At 45.5% G+C, this 26,809-nt stretch overlaps 1 protein-coding gene across 7 annotated transcripts in view; it reads left to right on the top strand.

Moving 5' to 3' along the window:
- Positions 1-16,454, top strand: part of Trim9 (tripartite motif containing 9) — a 102,675-nt gene extending 86,221 nt beyond the window's left edge. The window contains exons 8-13 of one of the 7 annotated variants that reach the window (XM_050153706.1): positions 3,110-3,298; positions 5,836-5,877; positions 6,281-6,304; positions 7,101-7,350; positions 12,929-13,091; positions 14,523-16,454. In XM_050153706.1, coding sequence (XP_050009663.1) covers positions 3,110-3,298; positions 5,836-5,877; positions 6,281-6,304; positions 7,101-7,350; positions 12,929-13,091; positions 14,523-14,585 — 731 coding nt within the window. In that variant the 3' untranslated portion in view covers positions 14,586-16,454. Of the gene's footprint in view, positions 1-3,109; positions 3,299-5,835; positions 7,405-12,928; positions 13,092-14,522 lie in introns of those variants that run through there. The other 6 variants (XM_050153705.1, XM_050153708.1, XM_050153707.1 and 3 more) reach the window with 6 other exon arrangements.
- The last annotated feature ends 10,355 nt before the right edge of the window (positions 16,455-26,809 follow it).

Here is a 26,809-nt window from a genome sequence, read left to right as displayed (position 1 = left end):
GCTCTCGTGCGCACATAAACACGTGCGCGCGCACACACACTATGTGAGTGCAGCCAGGGACAGACACTTTTCTGCTGGTCTTTCCTACGGAGCAGCTCTCAATAAAGCTCAACCAGCCAGGGCTAGAGATACGCTACACACGATGAGGTAGTAGCACTGTCCTAAGACACCCTTCGTCTTTCTCTAGCGATTGTCAGACAAGGACAGTGATTGTGGATCACAAGTACTAGCATCCCAGCCTGTGTTCTGGAAAACAAAACTAAAACCGCATTCTTCTTTTGTCTTCTCAATGGAATGTTGCCAGCCAAGGAGCCTTCTCTGAAGGCTGCTGAGATCGATAGCTGTGTTTACACGAGAAGGCAAGGAAGTAGGATTTTCTTTCTTCCTGCTCCCCACGGTGTAACACAGATTCCACACTGAGGTAGTTGTATTTATCTATGTTCAGTGTGAGTTAACCGAGGAAAGGGTAATACCGTTCGCAATCTTGCCGTGTTGTACTTAGGACACCTTTGAACTTGTCTAGAGGAGCATGACCAGAAAGAAGATCTGTGTGCTAAAACATGGTTACCAATGTCTACTTAGCTCAGAAACGGATTAATGACTGGCATCAGATGCTTGCAGGATTGATTAGTGATCTGTCCCATTTGGCCCTAGAGAGTATCTGGTGAGTGGAACCCCGAAATGAGCATATCCAAGCCATAAAATCATTAGTAACTCCAAACACACGGTGCTGACTGGAAGGAGATCCATCCCTCGGGGGACTTCATGGGAAGCTTGGCGGTTCCTCCTCAGCTGTTTCTAAGTGGCCTAACTGCCCTGTAGACAACTGATCAAACACAGCGTGGGCCCATGGGAGAGGCATGGAGGGAGGCTCGCCCATTACTCTGACAGGAATTGGGTGGAAATTATCTTTTTTTCTTTCCTCTAATTTGTTTGGAAAGTTCTCCTAGCAAGGTAGTTTGATTTTGTGTGGGTTTTTTTGTTTGTTTGTTTCATTTTGCTTAGAAAAACGGGAGATGATCCCGCCTGTTTGGTTATGAAAGATCTCAAAGGAAAAAACAAAGAATGAATGGTTGTTGAACCTCTCTGCCCGGGTGGAGGACAAGCTTGAGAATAAGATGAGTTGAGGAAAACGTGACTTATTAATAGGCAATCAATCAAACCACATAAAAGAATAGGGAAAAAACTGTCTTGCTGCCATTATCGATCCCAGGAGAAGCCATGACTGCACTGAGCACCCCCACCTCAAAGTTCTTTGGCACAGAGAATAAGAAGCGTGAGTGCTCCTCGTGATGAGCTTGAATCTGATCCCCAAATTATGGGTAGAGTTCATGTCTCTCCATGGGTGTTCAGATCGCTGCTTGGAGATTCAGTATGCTCCAAATATCATTTTACCTTAATTTTGAAAGCAAACAGTGTCTGCAGTCTAATGGATCGATTGTCACACATTTTCAAGCAAACTCTTGTGAATGAAAAGTTCACTGCCACAAACACAGTGGCAGACATCTTCTCCAGCTAAGAAGAGCCTGTGTCTGCTGGCAGCTCCGGGGGGTCACATTCCAGATCTTTTCAGGAAACTAAGAAGTTAGTTTCCCTTTAAGTTGATTGTAACATAAATAACGTGAGCTGGGGGAGGGCTGTGAGACAGCGCAGCAGATCTAGGCACCTGCCGCCAGCTCTGACAATCTCTGACAATCTGAGTTCAGGCCCTGGAACCCTCAGGACAGAAGTAGACAATCAGCTCCTGCAGGTTGTCCCCTAACCTCTGCACATGTGCTGTGGCTCTTGAGTGTGTACGTGCACACGCGCGCACACATACATACATACACACACACACAAATAAATAAATAAATGGGAAGAACAATAATTTCTTTTTAATTTATTATATCTGTACAAAGAAATGATCAGACATCCAGAGTCACCCCAACTATATGAAGTTTAAGTAGAAACTTCACTCTTATTATTCTTGGGGACGTAAAGCTTTAGGCCCCTATCCTTTTCTCTCATATTTGATTTATAGAAAAAAAATTAAGTCTCACCTCAGGGCTAAGACCAAAGTCTGCAAAGCTAACATTAATATTGCGAGATTGGGAATGAAAACGAGGCTGCTGCGGTCGCCCCTCTTATGAGGTCTCCAGACAGGATTATGTTACACACACACACACACACACACACTAGAGCACACACTGTTGCTTGAACCTACACTGTGGTATTTTGATCAGAAACAGCTGTGTACAAAGACAAGCCGCTAACAAGACAAGTCCCAGTAACACCCACTGGTCACCAAAACAAAATTCCCTTTTCAATGAGAAAGTGTTTCCTTGAGGGTCTGGAGCCTGACAGGCCATCTCTACTTCCTGAATCTTTACTATTGAACTGAGCTTACCAGGACTCCAGGCCGTGACCGAGACCTCCCTTTAATCCCATAGTGGCTGTCACACCAGGCCTTTGTGAGCAGCCGCAGACACCTCCCACCTGTGCACTCCCCCCACCCCATCCACTCTGCTATTATTAGAGAACTGGGACGAGTTAAGTGGTGTCCATAGAAAGTGAGACTAATTCAGAAACAAGAGGGGGTCTCATCCCTCAGTTGTCGGGCCTGTATTTCTTCCTCCACTCAAAGATCATGTCTTGAGTGTTCTAAGATTAAAATTATCTCTAGAAATTGAGGGAATGCGTTAGTAAAGGAAAAAATGTTCCACGGTTTCTAAAAGTTATCATGACCTAAATAGAAGCTCTTTGAGAAACCATTGTTAAAAGCACAGTAACTTGAGGAGTAGTTGAAGAAAAAAAAAGGGGGTGTGGATTTCCTCGTCAATGTATAAAATGTTCCTGAAAGTCTCAATGTTTCTCATGTAACATGCTTTTCCATTGCTAAAAGTCAGAGAACTTAAAATGGTTGCTGGTGGTGCTGGAGTGGTTGTCTGGTCTGGGTTCCCAACCCACGGAGAATTCCCAGTCTCGGACACAAGGGTTTGCTCATACCAGTGGGTGGTTCCTGCCGGGCTGATGAATGTTTGTGTGCCCGCTGGCTTAGGCAGGCTTTGGGAACCTGGCCCGGGCGGCCAGCAGATATCTGATCTCTGGTTTGCATTGATCTTGCATTTAGACACAGATTCAGAAGAACAGACCCTCCCTTTTCCAGTGCCTTCGGAAAGATTGCCGCTCCGTAGAATGAGTCCCTTCTCCTCTACCCTTAATCTGCAACCCAGCTTCCCCGGGAGATCCTACTTTGATTTCCGATCCTCACCCCATCAGCTGAGCTTGCACTCTTCCTTGCAGTCTCTCAATGCACCCGGTGAGCTGAGCTGTTGGATCTTTCCCTTCATCTCTGTGTCTTGGAGGCATCTCTGAAAAACGTGTGTCGTTCTTGCCATCTGTGTGCGTGGTGGTAGTGGTGGTAGGGGGTGGGGTGGTGACTTGTGTCTGTGTCTGTGGCTTCCAGCGTGGCTGAGGGAGCTTTCTGGCATTCTTGTTTGTATGGTGGAACGACCCACCCCAGAGCTGTGGTCCATGTGTGATGGCACAGGAACGGGATGCACCAAGTTGTTCTTTTTGCATCAGCGGGTACCACCATGGAAAACTTGCTCTTCATCACATGCAACGCCATAGCACGGCATAGGCACTGGCTGAGTAGAGGCCATGGCGGTAGTGTGGAGGTTTGCAGCCTTCTGGATCCAGGAAACCAGCTGTGTCTGGGAGACTGGATCGGTGCATCCAGCCTGGAGTGGTCTGATTAAACATAGACTCAAGAGATCTTTACTGACAAAAATAAAATGAAAAGCAAAACAAAACAAAAAACCATGCCGATAGCAGAATACATCCCACAAAGCAGGGGACGCAGAGAGCAGGAAATTAAAGCCTTTGTGACTGTAGACCACAGCATGTCACTTTTCCCTAGCAAAGGGCAGGAGCCACTGTTGGCCAAATTAGAAACCCTTCCTCATGACGCCAAGGGCCAGCGATCCTATAATCAAAATAAGTGGCCTCAGGAAGTTGCTCACAGCCAAAATGCAGCAGAGCTGTGGTTGGGTCCAGCGAAGCTAGATTCAGGTTACTTTGCAGTGAGCTCCTGTCTAGCAAGCAGAATCAAATTCCTAAACCGCAGAGCTAGCTGATCTCTTCGGGGCTATATTGTAATCACGGATACATGATGCACATCTCACGTTCCCAGGGTTTCTTTGGGGTTTTATTTTATCCCTTTGGCTCATCCCACATCCTGGAATGAAGAAGGCCACAGCATGACGGTGCAAAAAGGATGCAGGGACTTCGAGCTCCCTTGAACAGTGACATTTTTCTTGTGTTTTTCTGTTTCTTGTTTTTCTGTGCACTACTGGCTTTTCCCACATGCTTTTGTTATGGAGCCCTCTGCTTGTCTCTAATGTACCAAAACACTGTTACAGTCTTTGTAATGTATATTGTCTCAAGAATAAAATGAAATGAAATGTGGGGTCGGGGTACTTGGCAGGTGTATTTAATAGCCTTGTTCTGGTTGTATCATTGAATCGTAAATGGATGATGTTGTCTTTAAATTGGTAGAAAAAGAGTTAAGAATATTTGTTTTAAAAAAAAAAAAAACACCCCACAAGGCACGATTCATTCAAAAATTTTGAAAGCCCTATTCGGATTCCACAAATTTACTTCCAAATCTGGATATGAAATGTGGTTTTGAAATTCTTTATAGCCCATACTTACTGCGTTCCAATTCATAATGAGGAATTGAAAAGGCAGCTGGCAAAAAAAGTTAAACATAAAAAGATCAACCGAGCCGGAAGATGATGAATGTATCCCAGAATAAAGTAAGCTGAGCAAGAGAAGGTTATAACATTTAAATTGCTACCTGGAGCTCTTTTATAGGAAGCAATTCTTGTAAAATTCTTTCAAGTCAGCACCTTATCTTCCAATTGTTTTAGAAATTAGTTTATTAGGACAATACAAAATTGCAAAAGTTTGCATGATTCTTTCCTCCAAAGATTCCCATTTCTTAGACCAGGGCTCAACATCACTGGAAACTGTAGGTCACACACCTGTGGACACTTTCAGTCCGAGTCACTTTTCTCCTCCTTCACACGGGTTCTCATCAGAAGGGAACCAAAAAAAAAAAAAAAAAAGGGAAACCAGACATTAGGATGAGAGCTGAAGTCCCACAAGTGATTCCTATATAGCTCCGAGCCCACGTCCCACCCCACATCAGCCTTCCTCCCCTCCCTCAGGTGAGAAGAACTGCTGTAGCAAAGCCAACTAAGAAGGAAAGTAATCTTTGTTGTCGGCGCAGTCGATTCGTGTGATTGTTGATTACGAGGCATTCATGGCAGACACGTAGATTCCACACTTCTTTACACGTGGGATGCCTGCCCTGCCCTCATCACAGCAGACAACGGCTTCCTGCCATAAGCCAGTAGGAAATCAGAAATCAGTAGACGATTGCCCCAGAGCAGAGTAATCACTACTGGGTGATTTCTTTTCTACTTCTATTGAGCAGCTTTTTCTCATCTTTAAGACAGTTGAGCTCCTCAGCTTGCAAACGTTAGTGTATAAAATGGAACCAGAAAGACAATGAACATTTGAGCTGCAGCATTTAAAGCCAGTTGGACAAAGATGTTTCCAAGATGTAAAAAAGATGAACTTTTCGTTTGGAGAGAGCACAAAAGCAATATATATGGAGCAAAGAAAAAGAACACAAAAAGGGCTTTGGTTTTTTTTTATTTTCTGTCTTTTTTTTTATGAATCAGGCCTCTGGGGACCATACTTGGTTGTGCTTTCTAAGTGAATGCAAATGGCTTTTATGAACCTGGTTGTCCCTTCACAGCCTTGATGTGTAGTATCTTTTTATAGGATGCAATTTTGAGACACAGTCTGCATCTTACTCTCAATTAGGCAAGTATACCCACTGTAATTGTTACTTTCGCCTGTGTGACTGCTACGCTCAATTCCTTTGCAAAAGAAATGGTGGTGGCTTTGTCATGTCAATAAAATTTTCCAAATGTCATTCTAACTCCATTATAACAGTTTCTCAATTTCTTAGAAAATGCCTGTCTTCTTTTTTTTTTTAACATTATACCTTAATCCCCCTCCCCCCATTTTCTTCTACATCAATTGCAAAACACTCTTTCTGAGCACTGAATGTCAGTCGTGGCACGAGTCGGCCGGCTGTTGTGTGTGTAATGTTCTCAGTGGAGCCCTTGTTGGTATTAGTCTATCAAAAGAAACATGTTTTCTTGTCAATGTCAATTTTGCTTCCTGTTTCTCTCCCCCATGCCTTTCATTGGAATGACCACAGTTGACATTAAAAAGTTGCTGGCAGGTATGGACTAACAATTATTCTCTTACACATAGCAGAGGCAAAGTGCATGCGAGGGGCTGCAAGCTCAGCACCTCAGCCTCTGGGTCTCACCTCTCCGGATCGCTCTTTCAGGCGATAGATAGAAACTGGGCACAGCTGTGTATATAAACGCCTCACCCTCTCTGCACCTAACATCCAAACTGCTTCTGCAATGTCTATTAGATGCCAGTTTTAGGAGTAACACTTATTTATAACTTACCTATACGTTATAAAGGAAGCAATCTCTCCTGCAACCAAGCCACATGACAATTAGTTTATGTTGCTTTGCAGCTTCACGACTTGGGTGAGCAGGTGCCAGGGCTGCGGGAGCTTTCCCGCACTTCTGCCCAAGCGTATTTCCTGATTTCACTCAGTGTGTTCTATCCCTCCTCCATCCAGGGTTATAGACCTAGCCTCCCTGCCTCAGGGCTACACAGGCATCCTAGCACACCCCCATACCCTCTATGTCTCTGGTGCACTGGTCCGCCAGTCGCCAGGTGAAGGGGCTCGATGCTTCTTCACTCCTGGATCAACTGGCTGGGAGTGCAGTCTAAGCCAGGTAACGCCTGCTGACTCGGTCCTGTGTGCTCCGTCCGCTCCCCTGGTGCAGAGTATCAACCCCCAGGATGTGCCCCATCTATCTGTTCACTTATGGTGACTCAGGCCCCAGAAACCTCCCTCCTGCATGGCAGCATGAACACGTGACACTATGCGCCACGTTGCCCGGACGCGTGCTGCATGAAGCCATCCCAATAACTCGCCTCCCTTCTGTCCTCAGTGGCTTGGTTTGCGTTTGACCCGGGCTCGGCACACTCGGACATCATCTTCTCCAATGACAACCTGACGGTGACGTGCAGCAGCTACGACGACCGGGTGGTGTTGGGCAAGACGGGCTTCTCCAAGGGCGTCCACTACTGGGAGCTAACCATCGATCGCTATGACAACCACCCCGATCCCGCGTTTGGCGTGGCCCGCATCGACGTCATGAAGGATGTGATGTTGGGGAAGGACGACAAAGCGTGGGCAATGTATGTGGACAATAACCGGAGCTGGTTCATGCACAACAACTCGCACACCAACAGGTACCCTGCAGCCCCACGCCAAGCCTTCTTCATGGTGGCTTGGGGACAGGAGGGAGAGCCCTAGTTCAACACCCTACACGGATAGCACTAGGAAGCAGGGCAGATGGTCTTCATCCACAGCACCGGAGCTCCCGTGCTAGGAAATCTCTAGGATGGTCCACTCAACTGGTTTTCTACATCACAGAGAGGTAGAGCCGTGTGCCTTCTCCTTGGCCCCTCATTGTCAAATTCCACCCAGGGCTACAAAAGAAAACCCAGACTTAGAACTTACCAGAAAAGTGTTTTAAAGGGCCAAGGTACTTAATTCTTTCTGAATCTCAGTTTGTAAATGCTCCAAATTCGTATAAGAATGTGTTTCCACGCAGGAGTGGCCTGAAGACCACTTGAGATGAGATATGTACTAATGCCCCACATGGGAAGTACCTGGAAATGGAAGCCTTTGTTCTTATTGTCATTATCACCAGTACTGCTTCTCAGAATAGAAGCCATTAACTAAGCCTGGCGTTAGGGATACCCGTGTAGATAGCTTTAAACTTGAACTTACTTGTTACTGTGTGTATTACAGCATCGGGTTTGCTGAGGAAAGAGGATATAGTATCTCCTGAAGAAATGGCTTCTATCACCAAAATACAGACAGTTCCAACTGTCTATGTTTAATAATTTCCTTTTCCATTTATTTCTGTTTTCTTCAAACATATTTTTCTCCTATCTTCTGGGTCAAAGGTGTCTTTTCATGGACACTGGTCTGTCTTATTCTCAAACATCCCCCCCAGGATGCATTCTCTTCGGCATCTCTGAAAAAGCTATCCCCTGTGTTCAGTGAGATCGAAGGGAGAAAGGGCCCAGCAGGGGCAGAATAATGACTTTGCTATTTCAGCTCCTCTTGTAGCTCACCACTGACCCTTCAATAGCCAGGGAGCTCCCAGAGCCTCCTGGCCCCTGGAAACACTCTGTCCAGCTCTATTCATGTATGTCTTACTGGTCATCCCTTGAAGTGAGCACACAAAGCGTGTATATCTTGCTATCAAACCCAACAGGACACTGACAGCAGCTATCCTCAGTGATTGACATTTGGGAGGGGCTCTGTCACTCGATTTCCGACACCATCACCCAAGCACTTGGGTTTAGCCCCTTGATTTTGGAGGGAACATAAGAACAGCGCCATGACACACTGCAGAAAAGCACATTCCAGAAGCTGAACACCTCTGCTTGCATGCAAGTTGCATGTCCCTTTGTGCTGTCGCTGGCGAATCTGTCACTGGCAGAGATGGAGTCTGTCAGCCTGTCTGTGAGTGACGGTGTCCAGTCTGTCTTCTGCATGCCAGAGAAAAGCGATGCTGATGCATTTCTGTGCTCTGCTGAGATGAAGTTCAGTTCTGCGAGGTCTTAAACTCAGGGGGGAAGAGAGGTGTGGCCTGTGCCTATCTAAATGTCCTGTGGACTCACCAGTGGCCGCAGAAGACACGGGTCTTTGTACGCTGGGACTCGGGTTTCTGGAAACCACTGCATTCCCTGTAGTATAACTGTGTCTCGGGGAAGCATCTCCTCCAATGCTGTCGTGTTTACAGAGACACGCTAATGCCTTCTTTCTAATTCCACATGCCGAAAGATTAGCATCTTTCCAGAGTGTGTCTACCTGAGTCCAGTAGCTCACGCACATGTCCCGGGCTCCACCTAAATAAGCGCTCCTTTGTTTTGGCTTTTGGATTATGGCATTCTGTATTAAATGCTGCTAATTCCCACCATTTATCCAAAGTGTGCCATACAGCTGATGTGCTGTATGAAAGGCTCCTTTGGCCCGGGCTTCTGTATTTACTTTTCTTCTGCTATAGCTCAGTGGTAGAGATTCCATGTGTACCAGTTCACGCTCAGCAAGGCACAGTAAACAAGGGATGGTCATGAGGGGTGGCTGTCTCCACAGGGAATTGGGAATTTAGGGAAGCAAAAAAAAAATCTAAATCATATTTTCATATGTAAAGCATTGTTGAAATTAGGAGCAGCGGCAGGGCTGCGTCCCTGGCACCCGGCCGCCCGCATGGCTAGCTTATACCCAGAAATAATTACACGGAAACTGTATTCTTTCAAACACTGCCTGGCCCGGATAGTTCCAGTTCCTTATGGCTAGCTCTTACATATTGTTCTAACCCATTTCTAATATTCTGTGTAGCCCACGAGCTGGCTTACCAGGGAGGATCTTAACCTGCGTCTGTCTGGAGCGGGAGAACCATGGCGACTCCTCACACAGCTTCTTTTTCCCAGCATTCTCCTCTGTCTACTCCGCCTACCTAATTTTCTATCCAATAAAATGGGCCAAGGCAGTTTCTTTATTAATAAGAAATCACTCCCACATCATTTCCCCTTTTTCTGTTTAAACAAAAAAGAAAGGCTTTAACTTTAACATAGTAAAATTACATATAACAAAACAGTTATCAAGTAAGAATTACAGTTACAATATTTATATCTATTTTATCTCTTATCATAACTAAGGAAAACTATAACTAACCATTCTTCAACTCCATCAAAGACTCCAGAAGGATATAATATTACCTATCAAACAAGAAATAAGAAAACTCTAGAAATGACAGAGACATCTCGCTGCCTGGACAGTCACCCAAAGTTCCTCTGTACCGTTGGGGCATCCATCTTCGGCCTACAGGCCCATAGTATCCAGCAGACATTCTCATCAAGCAAGAAATTCCAAAGACAGTTCAGTCACTTTTTGCTGTGTCCTGCAGAATGTCTCACAGACTCTTTCATGAAGCAGGAACCCCAAAAGGTCATCTCACCTTTAGGCAAGTTCAGCAGTCCTCTCTCTGCGGGTTCTCTGTGTCCAGTTTATGCAACAGTCCAGGCAAGAGCAGTTTCTTGCCCAAATGGCTATCAAACTCCATAAGGATTCTCTTCGATGCCCATCTTCCTCTTGAAATAGATTGGTGCTGCCAGGAGCAAATGTGTCTCATTGTCATGAAAAACCCTAAGTTATTAAAATATCTTAAATGCCATATTCTGCAGCCTTTGAAAGATATGAAGAATGCCTATCTAACTAAAATATCTCTCTATATATCTAGAAAATCTAACTAACATGACTACAAGCTTAAGTATTAGCGATGATTATCCATTAACAACCTATATTTCCTAATTATACATTACATTTTTAAATGAACTACACAATCACAATACCTTAATCAAGATCAAAAATACATATACATATAACAAAATTGACCATAAAATCCATACCAATGCAAATTATTCATATCTATATCATATCCCCCTTTAAATGTAAAAGAACATTTATAAACAATATTTGGGAACATGGGCGTAGTTTTTTCTCTACAAACTGCTTCCTGCTGAATAGGGGCGTCGTTAATTAGGTTGTTCATGATATAACCTGTATGCTAGTTTCATCTCAGTTGGCAATTGAGCGAAGCAATTTTTTGAGGGTATTCACAGCAACCTTTCAGGAGGGCGTGGTCTATCATACCAAATCGGAATAGATGCAATCCACAGGGTCTCATCCTCTGCAAAAACAAAAGAAGACCCTCTCCAAAGCATCATATCCTTAGACCCAAATTCTGAAATCATAATACCCTTATATCCATTTTGGTTTAGATTGGCAGCCCATGTAATGAAATGTCTCTCTGTACTTAGCTCCTTCACAGTCAAAAATTTTAAAGAAAACACAATGTACATAATCCAGACTCTCTGTGAATTTTCCATTTTTACGTGGCTTATATTTCTTTATTTCTTTTAATCTATAACTCTCTGTACTTCTGTACTCTGTCTCTTTAAAGACTTTACCCTTTTTCTTTTTAAGACATTAACTTTATTCTTTATATTCTTTTTCTTCTCTTTCCCAAGCCTACGTACATTTATCCAACAGTGTCTGAATCTGTTTTATTGTGAATCTGTAATTTCTTTACTATACAGGAGCATTTCTTAAAATGTTAAGCATTTCTTAAAAACTTAAGTTGCACCATTTACAGGTAATACGGTACTGCCTGTGTCCTGCCCAGTCTAAACCTTAACTGCACGGTTTTAAGGTAATTACGGTAGTTCCTGCCTGAGATCAGCACAGTTCAGCATGGAGCAGCCGCTCCTGCCTCAGAGTCATTTGGTGCCCCTGAACCATTCACAGTTTCAGGCACACAGCAAGTCCACATTGGAGCCGCACTCAGCAGTTTAACTCTGAGACTGAGTGTGCAGCACAGAAACTCTTTTCATCCAAGTTACAGCCAAATCTGACATGCAGAGCACTGCGCAGTCTGAAAATGCGTCTCTGTATAGCGGCAGGAATCCGCCATGCTCTTCCGCCTGCCTAAGCCTGATTCTGCCGTCTGCCCAGGTGCAGGCGGGAAGCGCTGAGCCATCGGCACAGTCTCAGAGCACTCTCCTCCGATCCCAAGCGGGAACACAAACATCCAGTCCCATAAAAGCCTTGAAATGCTTTAAAGCCAGAGTTCACGCTGGCAGCACAGCCCCAGGAAGCAGCGCTTTAAAATGACGCGGCTTTTTTTTTTTTTTTTTTTTTTTTTTGCTGTTGCTGAATCAGGAATCTCTCTACAGAACGCCACCAACAAAACAGCAAAAATCTGTGTTAAACTCTCTCTCCCTTATTTTTAAGCCTTCTCAGGTTTTTAAGTGGATTTAGCCATCACGTCTGGGCGCCATCTGTTGAAATAGGAGCGGCAGCGCGGCTGCGTCCCCGGCACCCGGCCGCCCGCATGGCTAGCTTATGCCCAGAAATAATTACACGGAAACTGTATTCTTTCAAACACTGCCTGGCCCGGATAGTTCCAGTTCCTTATGGCTAGCTCTTACATATTGTTCTAACCCATTTCTAATATTCTGTGTAGCCCACGAGCTGGCTTACCAGGGAGGATCTTAACCTGCGTCTGTCTGGAGCAGGAGAACCATGGCGACTCCTCACACAGCTTCTTTTTCCCAGCATTCTCCTCTGTCTACTCCGCCTACCTAATTTTCTATCCAATAAAATGGGCCAAGGCAGTTTCTTTATTAATAAGAAATCACTCCCACATCAAAGCATGAATACACCAAATATAAATAGTATACAGTGTATCTGAGGCTTTAAAGTTTTATGTGAAAAGGGTTTCTTAGAGCAAAACTATGCGTAAAACAAAGCTGAACTGGGTGAAAAACTTAAACAGGTTTCAAAATTCTGGTTTGGCTAGGCCTGATGGGACAGGTCTATAGTTCCTTCTACTTGGAAAGTTGTGGCAGGACGATTCCAAGTTTAAGGCTTGCCTGGGCTGTGGTGGAAGTTCAAGGCCAGCCTGGAGAATTTGGTAAGACCCTGTCTCAATTAAAAATTAATTAAAAAATTAAAAAGAGAACTGGGGATAAAACCAGTGGCAGAGCGCTTGCCTGCTGTCCATGCGGCCCTAGAGTCAATCGCCGGTATCAAATATCGAAAGCAAAACTAAAGAGGGGTTCCACAAACCAAAAACGGGGAGATTTAAGGATGGCAACAAGCTGATGAGACTCCATTTCCCCCCTTTTCCCACAGAACCGAAGGGGGAATCACAAAGGGGGCCACCATCGGGGTCCTCCTCGACTTAAACAGAAAGACGTTAACATTTTTCATCAACAATGAGCAGCAAGGCCCCATCGCCTTTGAGAACGTGGAGGGCCTGTTTTTCCCTGCCGTCAGCCTGAACAGGAATGTGCAGGTGAGCACCAGGGCCCGGGACTAGCGGCAGCTTGCTCGGGCTGCTCCAAAGTCTGCTGGGGGCAGTAAAGTCCCCACAGCCCCAAGATGCACCAGCAGCCCCTCCCCGCATCCTTGCCATGGTCCGGCTAACCACCCATAGGAAACACAAGGCGTCTCTACCCTGTCTATCCATGCTTTGCTCTGGTTTCATCTCTATATAGAATTTAGTGACTTGGACAGACTGGCAGGGAGGCCATTGAGATGGTTCCTAGGGAACCCCAGGGATGCCCAAGAAAAGCAAACCTTAGACCCTTATCAGAGAGTGGGAGCAGCTTCGCTCTCATTCGCCCTGCCTTGTGCTGTTGACTGGGAAGCACGGGTTGCCTAGGAGTTAGTTACTTGCAGTTTCCTGTAGATACCAAACAGCAGATTCTTCTCGCTCCTTTCCTTAGCAGATATCTACAGGGTCCCTTTAACAAGCCAGGATCTGCTGTAAATATTAGATATCCAACAGTGGAAAGGAAAAAAAAAAAAAAAACGAAACAGATACAAAGGTTACCCTCCCTTAGCTGATATCCACAATGGGGTTATTTATAAGATACATCAGAGGGTCAGTGTCAGGTAGGGAGATTGGCAGTGCTGGGGATGTGCAGAGCAGTCACAGCCCTAACCATGGTGGCCAGTGGGCTGGCCTTATTGTGGTCCGAATCCTGAAAGAGAAAGGTGGAGTTTTCCAAACAGAAGGCATAACCCAAACTTAGAAGTTTCTAAAGCACGAGGGGCTCTGATGGGCGGAGAAAGGCAAAGAGGCTGGTGGACTGGGGCAGGGAATAGTGAAGGGTGTGTTTCGGAGCTAGCAAAGGGGTGCGGGTGGTGCCCCATCACTGCTAGAATCCAGGACTTCACAGCCCGCCCCCCGCCCCCGAGTTGGGAGTTGGTCCTCTCATTACCCAACATAAACCTCACCAGCCTTAAAATAGGACTTGGAAATCACATCGAATCCCTGCAGAGGATTCATGCCCCACCTACGGCCGCAGCCTTGAAGCTCTTTTAAATGAATTACTGTCTATGAGCTCGTGCAGTAAAACCACTTACAACCCAGCAACACCTGCCTTCGGCTTCCTGCCAGTAGGTGGGACTGTCTGGGGGGCTGGAGTTAAACTCTTCAGAGCCAGCCTGCAGATGAGGGCCTTACCTTCAGCCAAAAGAAAATGCAATCCTCCAGAATACTTTAAAAGAAGTGGGGACTGTGTCTCCTGAGTTTGGAAACCCACCATGGAGGCCAGGCTCTTACTGCATCTAGAATCCTGCTAGAAGTCCCTATAGCGTCTTCTAGGATAGAAGTTCAAAGACGTGAATGGGCCCTTACGGAATGGAGGGCACACCAACTGCACTGTGACTGGACGAATGTAGGCACACATCCCGCATAGCTTACAGTCTCCTTCCCCAGGTCACGCTCCACACTGGGCTTCCGGTCCCCGACTTCTACTCCAGCAGAGCTTCCATAGCCTAAGGGTGTGCTGTGGGGGCACTAGCTGTCCCTCAGAGGGACAGCATGGAGCCACCAGCCTCGGCAGATGCAGAGTTGGTAGAAGACAGAGACGGAGGAGAACAGCCGGTCCTCTACCATCTTCGCCCCTACAGCTCCACCCCTTTCCCATGAGCCTCTCTGCATCACTCACCTGAGCTCCTTTCCTCATCCAGACGTTCTAACCCACAGAGGACCTCGGCAGCCCACCGGTCCCTTTGTTTCCATTTTCACTTGTTGCTTTTCTTTCATTTAGGGTTTGTTTTTGTTTGTTTGTTTTTAAATGCAGATCGAGTTCGTTTTGTTTCTTTTCTGATCATGTTTTGCTGACTTACCTACCTAACTGGCCCTGCCAAGAGAAAATCCTCCTAGAAACCTTTTCCTTAAGCTTTGGTTCACACAAAGATGTTATAGGAGAGCAGGTAGGAAAGAAGTCGAATCCAGAGTTTGCCATTTGACTCCTAGAATGTTCTCACCCTATTTCTTGTCAAGCAATGTCAGCTCTTCAAGGCTATTTCTCGGGAGGTGGAAGAGTGCACCTGGCACCCACAAGTTGTAACCACACCCTGAAGCACAAATGTATCAGTGACATAAGGTCACAGCAGGGTGAGAACAATTCAGATGTGCTCCAGACACTGGGCAGGCCCGGGGACTCAATTTGATTCATTTAGTTAATACAAGTTTTTAATTAAGAATACTATGAACCCAGCACTGTTCCAGACTCTAGAATTTTGTATTCTAGACACTGGGGAGGGACCAGGGAAAAGGTGACCAGTCTATCTTCCTGGAATGTATACTCTGGAAGGAGAACAAAGCAAATAAGTTGTTCTAAGTACAAAAGTCAAGAATCAAAAAAGGGGTCGTGGACAAATCCTTAGATTGATGCTGAACCCACGCACTCCGACCGTCACACCAGACACGTACCAACCCAGTGCTTTTCCCACCACGCTATCTGAATTATGGTCCTCGTTGCCACTCATCACAGCCCTTCTTTGGCAGAAATGATGTCAGCATTGTTATCATTATGCTGCAGTCATAAAAAGCCTTAAAAAAAAAAAAGAATGCTAAAAACAAAATGACCAGAGGGCACAGGACCCTGTCACAGTACTGGGGCTCCTACGTTGCAGGCCACAACATTTACATTCTCAGGACAAACACACTCCATGTCTACTCTCTGTGCCTGTTACAAACGAGAATCCACACCCACTGCTGTCACAGCCTGACTTCCACGGAAGCTCCAAGTGGGTTTGGGAAAGCATGAGCGTGGATGTCATCCCTGGGATTGACTGAATATCCATGCTTCCTGCTCCTAACACGTACCCTTCGGAAGCTTTCTTTTGGCGTGACGTTTTAGGGAGCGTAAGGCCTGAAAGCAAACTTCCGATGAGTTGGCTAAAATACTTTCCACTGAGCCACGAAATCGACTTGAACAAGGGTCGGACAACAGAGGTGGGATGGGAGAGCTGGCGTTGCTTCGGCAAAAAGCAATCTCTGTAAATAGCTCATCCTCTACTCTGTGCTTCTCCCAAGTCATCTGTCGTTATGATGTTTTTCTAGTTAGAAGCTAATTTATTGAATGGGTGCTATCCTGTCTGTGTCTGTCTCGGGTTCTCGTGGCTCCAGAACATGGTCGCAGGACAACACTGCTTGGTCTTTGATTTCTGCTCCCGTGAGACTTGATGGCTGGGCCGCTAGTTACTCTCTTTATTAAATCTACCCCGCTGGTTAGAGTTCTAGTGACTTGTAACAAATAGTTTACATTAACTACAACTATAGATGCACACAGCTACTGTGCTAGAAAAAGAAAAAAAAAACCTGTCATTCCTGGTATGCCAATAAAGGGTTTTTATGAGTGGAAAATGTTTCCGGAAAAGTTCTTTCTAAGTTTGTACATATTTGGGGGCACACTTCGCCTTTATCCGGGTAGTATTCCTCTAGCAAAGTGTGACCAGAAAGTCCCCAGAGATCTTGAAAGAATGTTCTCCATATATGTTTATGAGAACATGGCTGTGCCTCTGGACTTTGCACATCCCCTAAGCTTATCTTGATATGAAGTGTGTACGTTTGGAACACTTTAGCGTGTGCCTCCACACACTGAGATTTTACTCTAATAAGCTGCTTCTCAAATGGCCACAAACGGTGCTGCAGAATATCAGCCAGCATCCCTGGCTCCTGTACCTTTAAAATAGCTAAATAACACAATTGTTTTCATGTAATCGCAACACTACCAATCACCTTTTATTTTTATTAGCGCTTTTCAGTGAACCAACTTGTTTCTTATTAAAAGGAAAGTTGGAGACTGTAGTGATTTCTCAGTCGGTAAAGCGCTTGCTGGACCGCAGTCTCCAGAAGCCAAGTAAATAGCCAGACATAGTTGCTCCTCTGTAAACCCTGCACGGGGTCGGGGAGGGGGAGGGGTGGAGACAGGAGGTCCCCTGGGACTTGCTGGCCATCCAGTTTAGCATGCTTTGCAAGTTCTAAGACAATAAAAAATCTCAAATGTATACATACATACATATACACATACACACATACATACATACACACATACATACATGCATACATACATAAAATATACGGTAGGTGGCACCTGAGAAATGATTCCTGAAGGTGTTCTCTGGTCTCCACATAGGTGTGTACACATGCACATGCACGAGCGCGTGCACACACCTACAGAGAGAGAGAGAGAAAGAGAGAGAGAGAGAGAGAGAGAGAGAGAGAGATTCTATAAAAGTCAGTTTCACAGAGTAGCAAGAGGCAGACTGCCAGCATCTGCTGCCCTCTGGCTGGCTGGTTTCTGTCTGTTTTTTTCCTTGCCCCCTAGTAGGGCACGTTTTTCTGCTTCTTTTATTTCCCCCCTCCTTCCCTGCCAAGTTTTCCTCTCCTCACTGTCTAGTGAAACCGTTAGCTGCTCTTTATTCTTCTCTGGTGCTAAGGTTAATGGACTTTCTCTTCCTGACGCTTTCTCACAGGAATGATGATGAGTTGCCAGCAGTCACCCTATTTTCTGGAAACGGTGTCTTTCTTCTGCCTCTAATACACGCATTTCTCCTTCACCCTTACTCTACTCGCAGATCTAGAGGGGGGTTGGTATTGGATCCAGATCTCTGGTTAGGATAAAGGGGACCATAGTAATTAAACAAGTAAGTTCTTGGGTGGGTCCCACCACCTTCCAGTCTTTATGGACATAAAAGAGACAACTGTACACATTGCAGCTACTTCTACCAAGCCTGGGACTTAGACAGTCACAGTCCTTGCAAGTAGCATCCTTAACTGAGACTACCTAGATCTTTCATCTCTCTGAAGAACCAGCTTTGGGGGACAAACTTAGAATTTGGGGTGCTGGGTATAAGTGAACAGTTGGAGCACCCAACCAAGCAACAGTCCAGACCTTTTGATCTGTGATCTCTCCACCTTGCCAACATGAACGAAAGTCAAGGCTACTTGAACAGAAAGACTGCCATACATTGAGACAGTGGGCCTACCAATCTACATCAGCTGCTAGGTGGCTGATGGGCAAATGAAGCAGCTAAAATACCGCATGAGCTATCATGAACAAAGGAATGGTTTGTGGGGAGGTTGGATCAGGATGGCCCATGATTTTAGCACGCTATTCATTCTCTTTGGCTTTTAAGATAGTTTCACTATATTGCCCTGGTTGGCCTGAAACTCACTTTGTAGACCAGGCTGACCTCAAACTTGCAAAGATGCTCCTGCCTCTGCTTCTAGAGTGTTGGGTTTACAGGCATGCACACCATGCCCAGGCCAGACAGTCTTAAACTGAAAAACTGTTTCTTTCGGAAGCTTCTATTTGATATTGTCAGACTGTGGTTGGTCATGAGTGACTAAAACCACAGATGACAAAGCTGAGAATAACAGGGGGATGGTAGACAGAGACCACTTGTTCCCTCCTGGTTGCCTAAACCACGAAATAATCACACAGAAACTATATTCTTTGCAATACTGTTTGGCCAATAGCTTAAGTGTATTTCTGGCTTACTCTTGTATCTTAAATTAACCCATTTCTATTCATCTGTGTATTGCCATGTGGCTGTGGCTTACCATCTGGCACCTGTCTCTGGTGGGGCTACATGGCTTCTCCCTGACTCTGCCTTCTTTTTCCCAGCATTCAGTTTAGTTTTCCCCGCCTAGCTCTATCTTGCCCTATCACAGGCCAAAACAGTTTCTTTATTCATTAACCGATAAAAGCAACACATATACAGAAGGGCCTCCCACACCAGGGGATGACGTGTCTTCACAGCAAATGGGGCACACAGGGAGGAGAAGCATAAGAAAATGCTTTGGGTGGTAAGATGAAAGACCTGCCAAACATAAAAATGAATTCTTGAGTAACCTCTACTCTCTGCATCCTCAGACAACTCAAGAGCAGGGAAGTTCACTGGCAGTAGCTGGAGGTGAATGCCTGGGTTCTGGTTCATTCCATGTGGGCTGTGTGTACCCAGACAAGTGATGACACTCATCCATAGTGTCCACTCCCTAAAGTAGAGGTGATCACACAGCTGTTCTGAGGGTTTAGTCAAACGATGTTATCTACAACACTTATAAGAGTGCCAGGCTACTCTGTAGCGAACTGAAAACTACTCCCAGAGGAGGGGGAGTTCATGAGACTCAAGTAAACAAAAACTTGCAAGTCCAAGAATGGCCAAACCAAGATTGGCGAATCTGATCTGAGACTATACATGAGAGTACAGGCAGTCAGGGGTTGCTGGGGAGTCACGACTCTCTTACTGGCCGGGCTTCTCGCAACTCTGAAGACTGCCTGGAGCCCCTGGGATGCAGTTTTCCTGAGTCAGGACTCGTTTTTTGGCTTTTCGGTGATGTGGCTGCTTTTGAATCATCCATGATCCTGTAAACAACCCCAACAAACTCACTGCATCACAAGGCTGGACTTGGTTGGAATTGTTCCTCTCACACCTTATATGGGATGAATAGATGTTCGCTGACATCTTGTAAGAAATGCTTCAAAGCTCCTAACGATTAGCAAGACCTCAACTGAGGGTCTGTGATGACTTTTACCACCGTGTTCTGACAAAATATGTACCCGGTGAAGTTTTTACAAAAGTGATCAGAAGAGTATAATAATTCCCAAAACAGCTACAGCATAACTTAAAAAATTAATTGAAATTTCATATATATTGAACAGGGAACTACAAAGGAGATGACAAAGATTATTTAAAAATGATGAAAAATATTCAGAAATTAGTCAACTAGGATGCGGGAGATGGCTCAGCAGCTAAGGGTCTTGCCACCAAGTCTGATGTCCTGAATTCACTCCCTGGGACCCACACAGTGGAGGGAGAGAGCCACCTCCCACAAACTCTTCTCTGACATCAATACTGACGCCATGGTGTGCCCACTCATTTGTGCATACTCTCTGAATAAGTAAACCAATAACTTTTAAAAATTTTAGAGCTTGGTTAATTAGAAAGCAAAACCATAGCTTGCGGTGGTGGCGCACGCCTTTAATCCCAGCACTCAGGAGGCAGAGGCAGGCAGATCTCTGTGAGTTTGAGATCAGCCTGGTGTACAAGAGCCAGTTCCAGAACAGGCACCAAAGTTACACAGAGAAACCCTGTCTCGAAAAACAAAATAAAACAAAAACAAAGAAAGCAAAACCATATTCTCCACCATAGAACATTCAAGATATTAATATGTCAAATGCAAAATATTGAAAACTTTAGCCAGTCAGTGGTGGTGGTGCATACCTTTAGTCCCAGCACTTGGGAGGCAGAGGCAGGTGGATCTCTATGAGTTCAAGGCCAGCCTGGTCTACAGAACGAGTTCCAGGACAGGCAGGACAATATAGAAAGACCCTGTCTCCAAAAAAAAAAAAAAANAAAAAAAAAAAAAAAAAAAAAAAAAAAAAAAAAAAAAAAAAAAAAAAAAAAAAAAAAAAAAAAAAAAAAGAAAAGAAAAGAAAAGAAGGAAGGAAGGAAGAAAAGAAAACTAACAAAGATGAAGTGAATCTGAATATTTACATGATCCTTCTCAGGAGGCTTAAGCTTCTGTCAAACATGTCATTCAGTGGATGTCTTGATTTTCTAAACGTTCTCTCCAGTTTTTCTCTGATTTACATGTTAAACCCTCTTTTGATATTCCTGCTCTTAAATCATAATCTTCTGTCTCCTTTAATTCTTTAATTAACCACAGATTCACTGACTTCACTGCTTTGTTATGCCAGCGGTAACAGACTGAATGCGGGATGCGGTGTTCGCTATGAGCTGCGTGCATGCTCTTTATAGACTGCACTTTGAACTGAGTAGCTAATGAGTTTGCAACCAGTGGCTCAGCAGCAGCCAAGGATGACCCGTCCCCACTGTGGTGCAGGGCTCTCAGCACATTGTCCTAGATGTCCTAGATGATCCTCACTGTGATGCAGCTTCCCATAGGCTCTCAGCACATTGTCCTAGATTTCCTAGATGGTCCTGGATTGTCCTCACTGTGATGCAGGGCTCTCAGCACATTGTCCTAGATCATCTCCACTGTGGTACAGGGCTCTCAGCACATTGTCCTAGATGTCTTGGATGGTCCTCACTGTGATGTGGCTTCCCACAGGCTCTCAGCACATTGTCCTAGATGTCCTAGATGGTCCTCACTGTGATGTGGCTTCCCACAGGCTCTCAGCACATTGTCCTAGATCCTCTCCACTGTGGTACAGGGCTCTCAGCACCTTGTCCTCGATGTCTCTGAGCAGCACAGCTGTTGATGTGAAGGAAGACTCCAGCCTTCTGGGTTGAGGAGGAGGGGTAGGTAAAGGTTAATTATGACTTCTCAAGAGGTTGGCTTCAGCATTAGCATTTGGCAGATGTGATGGGTTTTTCAGTATATGCAGGTTTAACCTAGGCATAGCAGAAAGATGTGAAAACACCATCGTCTAAACTCAATCAGTCCTCAGCCCGTCTGAGGGAGAGCCGAACTCCATGCCATGGTCAAATTCTACATTGAGATTTCAACTCAGACCAAGAATAAAAATGCAGCTGCGTGGTGGCGGCACATGCTCCTAACCCTGGCACTCAGGAGATGAGGCGGGTGAATCTCTCAGGGTGAGGTCAGCCTGGTCAGAGCAGGGTCCAGGATGGCCATGGCTACACAGAGAAACCCTGTCTCTAAACAGGCTAACAGAGAACAACAAGGCAGTGCAGTTTCCCCCTTAGACACATGTGCTTCTGGTAGGCTTACTGTCCATCATTCCAGCTCAGAGGGCACTTCCCCTGATGTTCAGAACACTGACTCGGTGTTTTTGGAGGACGGACTCCCAGTGAATCAGATGAAGCCCTGAGGACCTGCCCTGGAGGCATCAAGATGTCAAACCAGGGGTCCCAGGGAAGCAGCCGCAGATAGAGGAGACTGCGGCGCAGCTGGTGACAAATCCAAATGCCTTCCACACAGCTCTTTTATTGGTTTCCCCTGAGCTTCTAGAAGTCTCCGGCATAAGGCTTCATTCATCCAAGTCTCCAATAGTACCAACAGGAAACCTAATCATCACTGGGCCCTATTACGAGGAAAAAACCTCCCTTCAAAGATACCATAAACTAGCAACCTGAGGAATCCTGGTTCTGCCACAAAACTCGTCTACCCTGGTGTCACATCTGCTATGATCTGAAACTTCCTCCAGACACCATACTTCATTATTTTCCAGATGCAAAGGACACCTGCTTTTTCAATTTTTTTTTTGTATTTAGCATCTTTCCAATGAAGACACATTTTATTAGCTGGACTGTGTGGTCCATGGTCATAATTCCAGCACTTGAAAGGCTGAGGCAGAGAATTCATAAATGCAAGGCCAACTGGGCTACACAATCAACATACCCCTCCAAAAAAAGGGAAAACAAAAACCCTTGCTGTCGCCTGAAATCACTGAGATTAGAGCCGGGCTGGGGAGTGCTCACTTGGAAAGGGGAGTATGCTACACAAGCAAGAGAATGCGAGTTCAAGCCCCAGAACACATGTATAAAAAAAAAAGCCAGGCACTGCACTTGCCATCCTAAAACTGGGGCTACAGAGCCAGGGAGGTCCCTGGGGTTCACTGCACAGGTGGTCCAGCCTAATCAGCAAGCTCCAAGTCAACCACACACCCTGTCTCAAAAAAGAAGGGTCCTGAAGAACAATGCCCAAGGTCGTTCTCTCACACACGCAGGAACAACTGAATTCACATGAACACACACATACATATACACACACACAGAGAGAGATACACACACACTTCCCACACCACCAATTGAATGGTTCTGAGATGCAGTGTGGCTCACAGTTCAATTCCTGCTGCCCGCGGATCCAAATGTAGAACTCTCAGCTTCTCCTCCAGCACCATGTCTGCCTGTGGGCCACCATGCTCCCCACCATGACGATGATGGCCTAAACCTCTGAACTGTAAACCAGCCCCAGTTAAATGTTTTCCATTATAAAAATTGCTGTGGTCATGGCGTCTCTTCACAGCAATAGAAACCCTCACTAAGACAAACGGTAACACCGTACCACATTTATGTACTGGAAGACTACACGATAAAATGAAAGCATTTAAATTTGACAGGAAAACACATAATACTGAATAAATTGAGTCAGATGAACAGAGACATGCTATGGGATTCCATTTATACGAAAATAAAAAGACATAAAAAAAATCATTTATGCTTGGCTTGGTGGCTTGCGACTGCAATCCTGGTGCTCACAGGCAGAAGCAGTGTGATTGCCAGGAGCTGGAGGCCAGCCTGGAGTAGAAGACCCCGTTTCGGAACAAAATCATTTGCAGCACAGATCAGGGTAGCATTTGTCCGTGAAAGAGACCGTGACCAGAAGGGGACAATAATTGGGAGTTAGCGGGTTATTCACCTATAAATACTGTGACACAAACTTAAGATTTTGCATCTGTCTGAGAGGTGCTTTGCTGATACGAATTACCTCCCAAAAGAGGGTTTTCAGACTATTGTACATCAAGGGAAATATCACTTATTTCAGTCCATCAATTAAACGAAACATCAAAAACTGCAGTGTCAGCATATGTGATATTTAACACGTGTGGCACATTATTATTACATACTAAGTCTCCATGAATGTAAAGCTGAAGACACCCCATTCAATCCAGCACAAATGTTACCAATTCTGACAAACTTCCGAGCTTGGCGTACAATATCCTGCATTTCCAGGAGTCTCCAGAAGGTGTCCCCATAAGCTCCCACTCTGCTGCGACGCTCAGACCTTGGCACCCAGTATGCGGGGACTCTTCTCAGCTCTGCGGAAGGTGATATAAGAGGCCGACTCCCCTGTTCCCGCAACAGAGGGTAAAACAACGCTCGTGGGATTCGAGTATTTCTTATAAAATCCCGTGGGACGGTCTCTAGGTGTTTGCTGGCTTCCAGACTCAGCCCGGAAGCACATTGGCTTCTTGGCTGCGGAGCCAGGGAACAGAATCAAGACAGGGCCAAAATCAGAATTAGGGGTCCCCTGACAACTAAAACCTCTTCCCAGACAGGCTAATCATTAGACTCCTGCCCTCGGGGTGACTTCTCAGGATTCCACTCCCCTGTTCACACTGACGTCACTCTGGCCCGTCTGGGCCAGTTCCCAGATAGCCAGTCCCTACAGGCTAGACACCTGTGCTAGAAGCTAGCAGAAACCCCCTTTGCTCCTTTAAGCTAATCCTGTCAGCCAAAATGGATGACTGGGAGGTCCAAGACAGCAAACGCGAGCACTTCCTAAATCGAACACAACAAAACTGGATTCCTATTTTATTTATTTATTTAATTTGCCTCCGGTGCTCTGCATTAGAATAAATTGTTTCGTTGGATTTCTATGTATTTGTATCTAAGATTTTGAAAGAGAGAAACTATCTACTTTATGCTCTGGATAGAGTGATAAAAATAATGCAGGTTTGTTTTCTCCTTTTCTGGCTATAAGTCATTTTCTCTGGGTCTTTTGGGGCATGAATATCCAGAACAAAGAAAGCAAGCTTTGATTAAAATTACAGCCACATCCTGCTGAAGCCCAGCCTGCTTGTGGTGTGTTCAAAGGACAAAGTCCTCCACCTGCTGGTCTCAGGCCACCTCTGCAACTCTTTCTCACACACACACCCAAAACAATACCTGGTGAAAATTCAGAATTGAGGGAAGCCTCAAGTTTTTATCTTAAGCTGGAAATATACTGAATATCATTCAAAAAGGAGGAAATTAAAGACGTGTTATCATTTCCCTTCTAAGCAGATCCAGATACTCTTTCCTTCCTGGCACCAGACTTCAGGGCTGGTCTACTCACTGTTTTCGTCTGTTCGTTTGTTTGTTTACATCAGCATTTTCTGGTGGCCTTCTATTTGTTTGTGGAGCTTCAGACAGTTTTAAATCTCCTGGCAGAGATCTGGACCTGACCTTTTCGGTTGCTTAGCAGTGAGCACAGAACCTCACAGACAGAGAATGCTTGCTCATTCAATGACTGCTTTGTCGATATGACCGATACTTTCCGATCTTCTTTCATCCGGGATGGGAGATGACCTCAGGGGAGTCCTATCCAGATCAGACTGTAAAGTGAGCATGGTCTTCATTAGTATATGCATGACACTGACGTATAAGGAAGATCTGGAAGCACCAGAACTATAATCCACCTAAGATAAGACAAGGCACAGAAGTCCTGGGTTTGTACAGGGAACGAACCTTCAGATTCTTAGGTCCTCAAAAATATCCAGAGGGAGCTATTTCCTGTTCGGATTTTTTTTTTTTTTTTTTTTTTTTTTTTGTAGCTTCTAAGCTAAGAAAGATTACCCTTTACTGTTAAGGCTTTAAAGATAAACAAATCAGAGGGATTAAAATATTTTGGCATTTATGAATCTGAAGTTTTTAAGTCTTTAGACTTGCTTCCTCCATGGAGCAAGTTCCTGCACTGGGTCAGACAGTAGTCTCTCTGCCTCTTGTTTTAATTGCTGTTGTTTTATTTGTTACCTTGGGTGCTGGGGGTGATCAGCACACGCCAGGCACGTGCTCTGCCACTGAGCTACGTCCCCGGCCCCAGGAGTCTCCTGTGCTCAATCAATCGAGAGCAAAGATCCAGTCAAGATGTGGTTTCCAGGGGCACTTTGCTTTCCCAAAGGTCCCGAGACAACGGAACAGGAAGGTCAGCCCTTGACTGTGTTGCATCACAGGGGCCTGTGGAAACCCTGTGCTTGCCACATTTTCCACCCCCTTCTTTAGCCAGGATTTGGTCCTGTCTCTTGGTAAATTTTTCCAAAATCAATCTTCCCATTTACCCCCGCCCCTTACACGGTTAAGTGAGTATTTTTGGGCAGGGTCATTTTGTGTGTTTGTTTTGTTTTTCTGAAGCACAAATCTTGTTACATTCATACCTAAGCAGTTCATAAAGCCAAACCAAGCCTGTAATTCAGCTGTGCATGGTAAGCCGTGAGGCTTGGTAAGCCGTGGGGGGGGGGGGGTGCGCGCATGCGCGCCCTACAATAGAAAAAAAAAACCATAATCAGTCCACTCAGCTGCAGACCCTTCAGCAAGGTTCCCTAGAGCCAAGTAAGTACTGAAGGCTGGGAGTGACTGGGAAGCCTCGAGCCTTGTACCTCTCCCTGTGGAGACCCGCTGAAGTAATTTTCAGCAGATGACTGCCCCGGTACCTTCTCAGGGACCAGAGAAGTGGTCCTTGTAAATGCATCTAAGACCAGACTCCCGAAGCTCTCTAAGAAACCACTTCCTGCCTGGGGTTCTATCACCGCTCAGGCTCTTCCCAGGATGCCGTGTTCTGTCCCCGGAGTCTTCGATGTGCCCCAACCACCTGGTGAGTCTGCATTAAGCTGGCTCCAGGCTCCTCACTCCAAAACGGACCCAGCTTTTCCCCCCACAGCTCAATGTCACCTCACCCCACGCTTGGCCACACGGATTAGCTAGCATCTCCAACCTGGGACACTCAAGCCTTCTCGCAGACAGTAAACACGCCCTCCCAAGCCCTACCCACCAGCATAGCTCCTCAAGGGAAGCGGAAAAGGCAAACTATTGGGAGAAAATGAACACTATTTTATGTTCCAAAGGGCAAGTTTACACCTCAGTAATGCTTTAGCATTTCCTGGCACTTGGCCACTCTTTTCCAAACTATGTTGTCCTGAGGAACGAGAAAGCCAGAGCATTTCCCGATTTTGCATCATTGGGCGTTGGAACCCTGGTTCTCTGAGCTCACCAGATTTTGTACTGACATGTTAAAAACCA

Source organism: Alexandromys fortis, unplaced genomic scaffold, assembly GCF_014885135.2.
Source record: "Alexandromys fortis isolate MF-2015 unplaced genomic scaffold, M_Fortis_MF-2015_v1.1 scaffold_82, whole genome shotgun sequence".
Lineage (NCBI taxonomy): Eukaryota > Metazoa > Chordata > Mammalia > Rodentia > Cricetidae > Alexandromys > Alexandromys fortis.
This window is presented reverse-complemented; position numbering and strand designations above follow the sequence as displayed.